At 35.1% G+C, this 12,010-nt stretch overlaps 2 protein-coding genes across 4 annotated transcripts in view; one reads left to right on the forward strand and one right to left on the reverse strand.

Annotated features, from left to right (window-relative positions):
- LOC148846566 (ribonuclease H2 subunit B) overlaps positions 1 to 3,618 on the forward strand; it is a 45,085-nt gene extending 41,467 nt beyond the window's left edge. For all 3 annotated transcript variants that reach the window (XM_088953477.1, XM_088953478.1, XM_088953482.1), the window contains 4 exons: positions 815 to 884; positions 1,518 to 1,590; positions 1,683 to 1,770; positions 2,882 to 3,618. In XM_088953477.1, coding sequence (XP_088809603.1) covers positions 815 to 884; positions 1,518 to 1,590; positions 1,683 to 1,770; positions 2,882 to 3,004 — 354 coding nt within the window. In that variant the 3' untranslated portion in view covers positions 3,005 to 3,618. The remainder of the gene's footprint in view (positions 1 to 814; positions 885 to 1,517; positions 1,591 to 1,682; positions 1,771 to 2,881) is intronic.
- Positions 3,619 to 9,016: 5,398 nt separating this feature from the next.
- Positions 9,017 to 10,205, reverse strand: LOC148846567 (putative E3 ubiquitin-protein ligase ATL45). Its single transcript, XM_088955043.1, has one exon. The coding sequence runs from the start codon at positions 9,712 to 9,714 to the stop codon at positions 9,160 to 9,162; it is 555 nt and encodes a 184-aa protein (XP_088811169.1). The 5' UTR covers positions 9,715 to 10,205; the 3' UTR covers positions 9,017 to 9,159.
- Positions 10,206 to 12,010: the final 1,805 nt, after the last annotated feature.

Here is a 12,010-nt window from a genome sequence, read left to right on the forward strand (position 1 = left end):
TTCTTCCTTCCTCCTTTCTTCTCCTTCTCCTGCTCAACAAGATCTATTTAATTTAATGAGTAAACTACTAAGAAATTGGAACTTATTGACCACTCAACAGCATACAAATGCTATAAAAAAGTACGAGATTGTAGGCAATGACAATGATATGTAGGTTTTGTACTCATACTCAAGGTCCCAATTAGGAGCTCCACTTGGTTGGTCCTGATCATCTGTTCTCAAGAGTCTATTCTCCACTTTTTTTTTTTTTATTGTTTAATTTGCTCCTTCCAATCATTTGGTCATAATCAGCAAAAAACAGTTGGGTTTTGGTTTTGGGAAATTTATATTCATGTAAGCCTTTCAATCTTTATTGTTTCTTAATTACTGTGTGGTCTCACATCATTTTGTATTTGCTTCTTATAGGGATCCACTCATGACAGATTAATTTCCATCACTTCATTTTCCATCCAATAATGTTTAGTAAAGGAACCACCCATCTTGAATTGGGAAACTGACATGTTAAGGAAAAGGAACTATCATTCTTGTCACCCCGATTTTTTTACTCTTATTTTGTATCTTTTACTGATGAAACGAGCAATTTGGGTAAACGAAAAGAAAATATGAAATTCAATAGAAAATGGTAAATTATGTATCTTCTTGGAAGCTAAAATTCAAATTCCAAGAAAAAGATGATAAGAAACACAGTTTTAGCTAGAAAGCAGAAGGCAATATTAAATAAATAAAATTTCACCTTTTTCATTTTGGTTTCTTTATCTAAAAATTTGTTGACTTCAACTATTGCCATTTGTCTTGTTCTCTTTCCTGGCTACAGGTGCACCAACTAAAATTGACGTTGCCCACACTTGACAAAAACTATGCTGCTTTGGATGAGAAGGATACATGTACGAGTTCAGTAAGAAAATTCTCAATGATAGAACTTAGATCCATTTACATCTCGATCATTTTGTTGCATAGATGATTATCATTGTTGGATCTGTTGGATACTTGGATTGTGTATCCATTCCTTATTTTCAAGGTGTTGCTTTGCTACTTATAGACTAATGGGGTTGGCATTGGACATCTGATTTTTTATGTTCATTTATGCCGAGACCTCCTTGCTCTGATGGCCATTGTTGTCTTTCCTTGTCGAAATTCTTGGGCCTGAGTCTGAGGCATAGCTTTTGCCACTGAGCTGTGTGACAAGTATTGAAGTCCCTCTTCCCATTTCAGTACTCAATAGCATCTGTTAAAGCACCTAATTCCTTAAGTTTGTCCTTGACAGTTTGTTGTTTGTTCACAATGAATTGTTGCTATCTCAAAGTGGGGTGGGGGGTGGGGGTCTGGAAACAGAAGTATATGCTTAATTTGGTATTTCTCAGCAAGAGGGCACATGTGTATATCAATAATTGCTTCATATATGAATTTCATATTATCAGCAGCTGAGAACAAAATGGTGCTCAACTTGCAAGAATGAGACTCCTTTTGCTGTTGTATTGTATTATCACTTATTTATTCATTCTCTATCACTGGTGCAGTGACAGAAGTGGTCTTATTGTTAGGAGAGTACTTGAAGGAGCCCTGGTTAAAACTTTTGTGTGGTCATCTAAAGTAAGCTATAGAAAGAGCAACTATCTGTTACCTGTCTAGAACAGTGTTATTTAGATGTTTGAGTTGGGTCTAAATTTCTCAGTATCTTGCAGATTCGATTTACAAGAGGTGTCTGGAAAAGTACCAGCATGTGAAATCCTTCCAACCACACCACAGAACACTTCTGGTTCTTCCTCGCAGGTATGTGATAGCTGTGTGCAATAAATTCACTACATTCATCTTGTTGAATCATTATACTATTTGTAAATCATTACTGCATTATACAACTTGACTCTCTGAGCCTTGTCCCAACTCCCAATTCCCAACCAATGGAATTGGCTAATGAGTCCTGTTCCACCATACCATTCTGTTCAGTGCCATTTCCATTGTTAAAATATTGACCCTCAAATCATCTCAGTCCATGTCCTTTTTGGCCTGCCCCCATCTCTTCTAGATCCTTCAACTTGCAATAGATCACTGCTCACTGGCTACATCTGTCATTCATGATTGGAGAGAAATTGTTTTCCCTCACCTGAACATTAGAACTGGTATGTTCAATTACTGACCACTCTTTAATCAGGCAATTTTAACTGCTCAATCAAGAACTAAAGTTTGGTCACCTAAAAAGTCATCTTTTTATTTGTATGACAGTTAAGTAGCAGGTCGCTATGTTATATGGTCTATGGCCAGTTGGGTTGTACTTAATGATCCAGATGGATGATTAAGAGGGCCACCTTCATGTCCCCAGTCTGTGTAACCACATACAGACATACTGACATGCATGCTTTCTTTCTGTATATCGTGAAATCATTTTTCTTCTGTTAACTCCTGCATGTACAATTCCTGTTAGACTGTGTAACCACATACAGACATATTGACATGCATGTTTTCTTTCTGTATATCTTGAAATCATTTTTGTGCTGGCAACTCCTCCATGTACAATTCCTGTTGGAATGTGCAGGAACTGATGTACCCATGTCTCAAGCTACATCATAGATAGGAAACTATCAACACATTTGCCTACAATTTGGTTGAAATTTGTGTGAATTAGTTCAGTTTTTTGATTGGTAATTAGTTCCCCTCATTTAGAGGCCATTGCTTGGTTAATTATAAAACCTCGGGCTGACAAGAATGAAAAGGTGGATTTGAGTCTAAGAGCATCCACTTTGTGCAAAAAAGGAAAAAAAGCCAAGGGTTAGGACCAAATCTTCTTCATCCCTCCCAAGACCCCAGATAGCTGGGACTAAGACTGGGTAACTGATTTTTAATTCCTGGTTGAAACTTGCCTTTTACTTGTTTTTTATTTTGTCAGGTAAAAAGCGGGAGTGACAAGAAAACTTCAAGCAATGCAAAACAAGCAAAGAAGATGAAGATGGAAACAAATTCCCAAAACATTAAAGACATGTTCCGCAGAGCCACAAGAAGAGGAAGTTGAGCGCAGGATCTTGCATTATGCTACTTATTGACATTGGGAATCTGGATCTTGCATCTGGTGGCCATAGCTTTACTTGGCAACTGAGTTTCAAGTATCTATTTGGTGGCAAAGATTGTAAATTGGCTCAAGATTATTAGGGCTGGGAAATTTTGTAACACTAGAAGCCGAAGAATATGCTAAATGGCCATCCTGATTCCGAATTCAAACCCCTATTCCTGTAAACCAAGCGGATCCCGAGTATTCCTCTCTATTACAGTTCAAGGTTGATATGGTACCGCTGGACATAGAGCACATGGTAGTTGGCTAGGGTGCTTTATTCCATTACAGAAAGCATTGCTCACATGTACAAGTGACAAAGTGAGGTGAGGAACCTGATTGATCAAAATCAAATTCTAGTTTAGTTGAGACAAAGGTGGAGGAATATGCAAGACTTTGCAAGCATTGCTGGGTATATTTTCTTTTCTGTGCCGACCCTTCTTGACATTAGTCATTAGTTCGATATCAGAAATGTGGACCCATTTTGGTCCAATTCTGAGATGCAAACAAGCTTTGCCTTGTAACTAACTGTAAGCTAATGCTGAAGTAAGAGATAATGGTTCATTACTCGTTAGCTCATCATCATCCAAGCCTTTAACCTAACCATATACCTATGGAAGTCTTGGGAATCCTTCTGATCCTAACTAAATAATACATACTTCTATACTATTCTCCCTTCATAAAGACTATACAATCGCATGTTATTTCATTTACTCCACTTATTCTAGCATTATTGTAACTTTTGGAATTCAAACAATTAAGTAATATTATATTTCTCTGCATTTTCAGAACAGAGATCTCACCATTTTAATTGTAAATTATTCCATCAAATATCTTAATTTTTATCATTTCAACACCTATGATTTCATAAACAAACCTGCCACCTAAATAGAGAATCCAAAACCCATCAAGGCATTAATCATGGAAAGTAGTGGGCATATCATTAGAGATGATGGAAATATTCCTATGTCATTATGCAATGCAACTACTACATTGTTACTAGTTACTACCATCACCTTGCAATTGACCCCACTAATAAGTAACCAAACAAATCCTGAGGTTAAGATAAATCCCTTTCATATTTAAACGCTGTATTTCTAACATTATATCTTATCATTTCCTTTGACCTTAGATCTTGACCTCTCACTCTTAGACCCTTTCTCTCACAACATTCCTTTTCAATTCATTTTTTATGCCATCATCATCTAAGCCATATCTCAATTATATGGGGTTGGTTAAAAGAATGCAAATACTGGTTTAATTTTGTTTTGGGTTTTACTTTAATTATGCTTCAAGGCTTAGGTTACTTCATTTTGTACTGCTATCAAACAAATGAAGGTAAAATTTAAAACAAAAGTAAATCATAATTTGCACCCAAATCATTTTCACTATCATAATTTTGCATCAACATAAATAAGATTTACATTGCAACCAAACACAACCTTAACTCTTAGGTTTTATTTATGGGTTTAACTATGATATGGAAAAGATATGATATCCAAAAAACAACTGACCAATAAACCAAAATCATAAAAGTGTTAAGGAATATGGTGTTATTCATCAAAATTCTTGGGTGCCTTTTAATTGGTCAAAACTGTTTCATACCATAGCTTTTCTGCATCATAGATTTTCACTGATTTAAATAAAACAAAATCTGAAACAAATATAAACAGAACTTGCACTAGAAACAAACCACGCCCTACCAAAAGAATTTCATTACCATCCATACAAAAACAGCAGAATCGTGTTTGACATGCAGTCCTTTCATTTAATTGAGGGCTCGTCTCTTGATTCATGAACCTCCTGACCTGAGATATCACTTTCTTCGGAAATTCGACCAAGTTATGATTAGTCATGCTCGTAATTGTGTGGTTGGCGTGAAAGTCTTCACTGCTTCCACACATTGTTACGTCGTCTGTTAAATCATTCAAATGTTTTGGAGTTCGTTCGTGTCCCTATCGACACTTTCCTCTGCTCTTCAATATAATCCTCGGTTGAAGTTTACAACCAAATCAAGTCCAGATGCCCAATTTTCATCAAGTGGTTCCTTAATGACCTCAAGTTCGACAAAGAAAAATCAGAGCAGAAGAAAAAGCGACATCCCCACCAACTTTGGGCGATTTTAAGTAAACTGGCTAATGTTTCCACTGAGGTCTGTCATCAGAATCACCCGAAAAACAAAGATGAATCTCATTCCCTGTTGAATTATTTTCCTAGAAACTTTTAACTTTTCCAACTCTGACGGGTATAGTATAGATACCTGAAATGTTTCTCAATCTACTTTTCGTTCCATTTGGGAAGAGTGCATATATGCACTCAGGTTCAGTTTTGCTGGTGTTTGGTATGAATGCATTTATATATCGAAGGTGGCAGTTTTCACAAATTTCAAAGCATTTGCATCTAAAATGAGAGCAAAATCTGCATCCAGGATGTAAACTTTGTACTCAAACTCGATCAATGTTAAAAAGACATATTTCAAATTTGAGATGGGTTTGCACCCATTACAACTAAAAATCATTTGGCAAGAAAGTAAATTTATCAATGCAAAACTAAACCAACTTTGCATTGTATAGGCCAAATCACACTCTACATATTTGTATTTATACTCTACTAGTATGTAAGCCCGTGACAAATTTTGTGATAATGATGATAGTATATAATATGTTTCCAAAATTTTCTACATTTTTTTATATTTCTATGTTTATAAAAATTATTCTTATTTGTCACAGTTATTATGGTTCATTAATATAGAAAGATGTCCAAATGTTTTCTACATAATTTATATATTATTTGTATATTTTTGTGTTCGTATCTTTTTTTAAATTTTATTATTTAATTATAACTTAACGACTTGACACATTTGACTTGAAATGTTGAATTGGTCTACCACCAAATAGGAAAACAATTTATCTTTTTAGTGTTGAATTTTGTACAAGTTAAAAACAATTCTTGTTCATCATATCTAATTTTTAATATGAATAATATAAAATATTATATATATGTTTAAATGTTTTCTATAGTGTTTTATCTTTTTCCATTTTTTATATTTTTCTATCATTCTTTTTATTTTTTATCATTTAATTATGAAATCAATGGTTGACACATATGATCCGAAAGGATGAACTGTTGACCCACAACTAGGAAAACAACTTCATTTTTGGGTTGGTTTTAAACATGGTTTTTAAAACTGGCCTGACGACCAAACCAGTCAGGGGCCTAGTTATCGGGTCGAACTACCGTTAACCTACCGTTCGACCTGAACGGTCGGCCTATTCTAACAAAAAATTAAAAAAATTTAAAAAATTGAAAAATACTCAAAACCATTCGAACAGTTAACTAGCTGGTTCAGCGGTTTGCTAACCAAAATCAACGGTTTTGGGGAAATCATGATTTTTCCGGTCTGACCGTCCGGTCCGGTCCAGTTTTGAAAACCATGGTTTTAAATTTTTATAATTTATTTTCAACATCAATAAAGTAATTATTATTTATTACACTTATTTTTCTTTAATATGATTAATATAAAATATTAGATAGGTGCCAAATGTTATTTACAAAATTTGTACTATTAGATAATGTTTTTTGTGTTTTTATATTTTTTTCAATCTTTTATTTAATTATGATATCAAGGGTTGACATATTTGACTCAAAAGGTTGAATTGTTGATCTGTCATAATTTTTATTTTTAGGTTGATTTTAAATTTATATTTCATTCCAACATTTTTAAAAGTTTTTTATTTAATTATGACATCATGAATTAACCCACTGGACCCAGATGGTTGAATTACTTACTCACCACCATAATGGAAATATAATTCTATTTTTGGGTAAAACATGTATTTTATATCATTAAAAATATTAGATGTAGATCTAATTGATAGAATTTATTTGTTTTTATTTTGTAAAAGTAATATCTTAAATATAGGATTTAATAAATGAATGGGAGTAATATCCTAAGATAAGACTTAATGAGAGGGAATTGAATGAAGAGAAATGTAGTAATTCAAATTACATTTTGTGTCCTCACAATGATGGAACAAATTAAAAAATAGGGGTATTCTAGTCAAGAAAAGGATTAAATGAATGTAAATTAGAGTTAATACTTAAAATATGAAACTTAATGAGAGGAAATTGAATGAGGAGAAAAGCGGTTTTTCAAATCACATTTCCATCATTAAAATTACACAAGGACCAAATTAAAAAATTGGGGTAATTTAGTCAAACAAAAGTTACATACTATTATTCACACTTTTAATAATGGAATAGATAAGCGTTAAATGAAAAATGTAAAATGACATTTTTGCTATAGCTTGTTTTCCTATTATTGAACAAAAGAAGTACTTGTGTCTTTTTATCAAATAAGTAATACTAAATAAAGATGTCAAATAACATTTTTGCCTTTGCTTGTTTTCCAATTCAAACTTTAGAGAGGGGGCATTTGTTATCCAATGAAAATTCTAGAACCAGGGACACCTATTTGCACTTTTATAGATGGTATAAATTTACACTCTTCCCACCTTTGAATTTTGATAAATACCACTTAATTGATTACCAGTTTATGATACCAGTTGATTGGCCACAAGTTTATTTTTTGGTATCACATCTTTTTGGTATCATAGTTAAACCCTTTTTTATGGGGTTAGGGCCACACAATGGGGTATCACATCCCCCAAATCCATAACCCTAGGGTTGCAAATGGATTGAATAGATATATCCAATTTTGTTTTATTTATGCTAGAATTTGGATCTAATATTATTCATTGCATTTATATTGAATTCGAGTTGAGTTTGGATTGCAATAATTAGATATTGGATGGTATAAATGATTTAAACTAAAATGATCAAAATGTTATTATTTATTATTATTAAAATGAATCAGAAATGGCATTAATGATATTGTATTTCATGATCAACAAAATGAATAATTGAAAATTATATGTGAAACTTTAACCTATGAGAATTTAATAAAAACATTACATTCAACCAAATTTGTTAATGCAGTTCAAAAAAAAATTAAATTTGTTCATAGCTGACACTATAAAATTTAAGTATTATCCAATAAAGTTCAATTAAATTATACTATTCAATATCCAATTACAGTCGGAATTTGATTTGATAGACCCATATGAGCATAACACCCCCAACCATAGTGAAGGTGGGATTTTTGATGGACCCATAGTGAAGTCTCCCCAACACAATCAAACTATGTTACCAACTGAATCAATTTGAATCATGTATATATGTATGTATATTTTTTAGTAATCATCTTTTGTTATCTAGTTGGAAACTAGCTTTTGACGTTTCAAATTCAATTCTTGAGATGGGAAACTTTTCCATCAATTCTCTTTTCTTATGTGATGTCCAACTGAAAAGAATAAAGGGGAAACTGTTCTTTTTGATAATCAGAAGTCAGAACATGTAATAAATAAATAAATGAAAAAAAAAAACTGATTTCCTTGAAAACGCTCTATCTCCGCCCCCAGAGAAAATGATTTCACTGGCGATCACCCACTATCCATGTTTGGTTTCTATCCATGTTTTCATCAGTTTTTATCTTACTGGGGTGTCGTTTTATGCAACACCCAATTATTGGCAACAGGAATCCCATTGACAGAAACCAAACATGGATAGGAATTGAGTGCCATTTAGCATTATTCCCCTTTAATTGATGCCAATCCAACAATTAGAAAGCGACACTTCACGTGAGAGCACCCTAATGGAATCAGGACCACCCCAAGTAACTGTGCTTTTCCCTACTGGGCTACTGGTTGTGGCTTTCACATGGTAATCTATATCCATCTCCTCAGTCACACCCAAGTTGCCAAATTCCATCTAAGAGTCTCACAACATCTAAAGATAACCATTGAATCAGTCATGGCTACGTATATATACACTTAGCTTGCATGCTTTCAGCTGTGAGCTAGCTACATACCATATATACATGAAAAAAGTAAGCTAATTCAAAGTAAGATATAGGAATTGAAGCCCAACTACTGAAACTAACTTGAATTACCATTATTAATTAATTTATTAGAGAACTCTCACCCTTAGGGAAGTCTCTTGAGCTGAATAATATATATTTATTAGATTAGATGATATGTAAATATATCAACAGAGGTTCATTAGGCTGCAGATGTGACAATCTGCAGGGCCGCAGTGGTGGTGAAATCGTTGCACTTGAGGTGATGCCGACAAGTAGGGCAGGAGGAGTGAGACAGGAGCCAGGTATCGATGCAGGCAACGTGGAAGCGATGGTTACACAGAGGCAGGAGTCTTACCCTGTCACCGTCCAGGAAGTCCACCAGGCAAATGGCGCAGCTGGATGTGGAGGCTGCTGCAGGTGATGAGCCGGCGGCCGGCGAGGAGGTTGCATAGTAGGTAGAAGTGGGGAGCGCCACCATGTCTTCCTTCTTGAGACCAGAGTTGAGGCGGCGTGATGCAACCCAGTGAAGAGGCTCGGTGAGTGCACGGTGGGTGCATCGAACTACGCATTGGAGCATGGTGTTGAGGCCGAGTGCACAGACCAGTGCGCAGAGCATGGCGGCCACGATGACCACAAGGTTGAAATCCAGGGGCGACGTGGGTTCATCGGATTCAACAGCTGCTGAGATGCAGGCGGTGGGGCTCTGGGTGGGAGGTGGTGGGAGGACTACTGCTTCATCCATGGAGGGGATCATCAGGGTGAAGGGAGAATGAGGAGTCGTAGGAGTTGGGGAAGAGAAGGGAAACCCACATCGTAAACCAAAGCAAAATAAGCAAATTTGGGTGATTGATGATAGATAGTTAAGCTTCAATGGATCTGGGAAGGTGTTGATAGAATGATGTATAATGGTGGCATATATGGGATATGCTTGCTGATAACCCACTGCCTAGCTACCTTTTTTTATGCGCTCTAAAGTTTAAAGGCAAAGGCATCTCTCTCTCTCTCTCATCAGTGAATAGGTGAATAGGTAAACACATCAACCTTTTCTAAAAAGAGTTGTGCTTTCCTTAAACTTGTCGTATATGTAAAGGGATGTTTATTACTTGTTAGCAGTAATAATTGCATTATTGGAAAGAATTCTTGGAATAGCGAGAGAGAGAGAGAGATTTTGAAGTGTTAATCACTGAATAATTGAGGCAGGTGTTTGGATAGAGATTCAAGTGAAAACTTGCTCACAGAGTGGTAGTACACTTCAACGTTCAACCCCTAAAAAGTTGTGAGATGCGTATTGATTCTTTTGAACTAAGCCATTCATGAATGAGCTTACATGTAAAGGAGTGTTTTTTTTTTTCTATTTTTGTTCTGTTTTCTTTCTCTCTGACTGATACTCTTCATGTCATGGGGTTACTGAAATCTTTCAAAAGACAGAGAAAGCTAATTAAGGTTTTTCCTACTTTGATCAAGACATGGAGAGAAAAGACGCACCAATGGATCTTTGGTTTAAATTAGCTCCTACGTACGCAGTGAGACAAGTTGGATTTCATGAAAAATTCTCAACTAACATAACTGTTAAAGAATTAACTCATTGCAATCATGTGGTTTGTAGGAATAGGGATCTGGAATTGAAATCAGAATGACTCATTCCATACACTGAAAGTCGATCCCATTTCCATTCTTGGTGGAATGACATTCTTTCATTTGAAGAAATGGTTATTTCCTTCTCTACTCTTGGGAATGAGAGCTCATTCCAATTAATTCCAATTCGGATTTTCCAATAAACCAAACAAGCTATGGGAGTAGAGTCAGAGACCAATTCAGTTCCAATTTCAATAAATGTAAATTCTGATTCTAACTACAAACCAAACGGACTCTAAGTATAATATGATCTATAAAAACTTAGAAAATAATCATGTATATGTTGTAACATTATGGATTAGTACATGGGGAAGAGTGGATAATAATGTGGAGACCAAATCCTTAGGGAAATATACCTCTGTAGTGTTAGTGTGGTGTGTCGTTCATGGTTATTGCTCTCTTGGTCGATCTCCCCGCATCCTGTCTGTACGAAAGCCACGTGTAAAACCACTTGTTGAGAGCACATCAGTCAGTCATGTCCCACCAGTGACTGAATTATATTACATTAACCATGATTACAATTTATTGATCTTTCTTTTCAGCATTAAGATGCTATCAAACATTTCCTTATTCCAGTAGGCATTACTTTTACTGTGAAGTGAGTTGACATAACTACATAAGCAACTTCTTTGCTAGTATTGATGAACAAGAAATTAGAGATGAGTGGAGATGCTTGGTTGGTGCTAAAGCTAATTGATCATGAGGAGTATATCTAATAATCCAAGGGTTCGTTTGCTTTATATTTAGAATTGGAATCAAAATCTTTCAAAATTAGAAATGGAATGACCTATTCCTATAATCTGTTTGGTTCATATAGGAATCTGAATGAGAATTGGAATTGGCTACTGGAATGAGATTTCGTTTCCAAGGAGGGGAAGGAATGGCCAATTCCCTCAAATGGGGAAATGCCATTCCACCAAAAATGGAAATGGGATTCTGATTTTGCCCAACAAAACAATTGACATCAGAATGGATCATTCTGATTCTGATTCTAGACCTCTATTCCCGTGAACCAAGAAGGCCTTTGTGTTTAATGGGTCATAGTTCATGTACAAGAAGCCACTACTCTTGTTCCCCTTATAGAAGAAGAGGGTCATCTGGAAAGTATGCATGCATGTTATTTGTTTGGAATTCTTTGAAATTAAGGCCATGTTTGGTTCAACTCTCATTCTTTCACTTTCTTATTTCTTATCCAAGATGAAATTCTAACAAGAATGAGAAAATATTGCTATGAACCAAACACTTTTTTTTTCCTGAAAATGAATTCTTTTCAAATTAGTAAGTATGCTACTTTGCTCATTTTCATTCTTAGAAAAAAAATTGTGTTAGCGGTTATAAACCATCAGCTTAGGTCTTCAAAATTGTCAACATAGATGTCTACCGGTGGATGGCTAGCGGTCAATGCTCGTTGGCAT

The sequence above is a fragment of the Nelumbo lutea genome, chromosome 7 (assembly GCF_056320005.1).
Source record: "Nelumbo lutea isolate HS-2025 chromosome 7, American lotus-T2T, whole genome shotgun sequence".
NCBI classification, from domain to species: Eukaryota; Viridiplantae; Streptophyta; class Magnoliopsida; order Proteales; family Nelumbonaceae; genus Nelumbo; species Nelumbo lutea.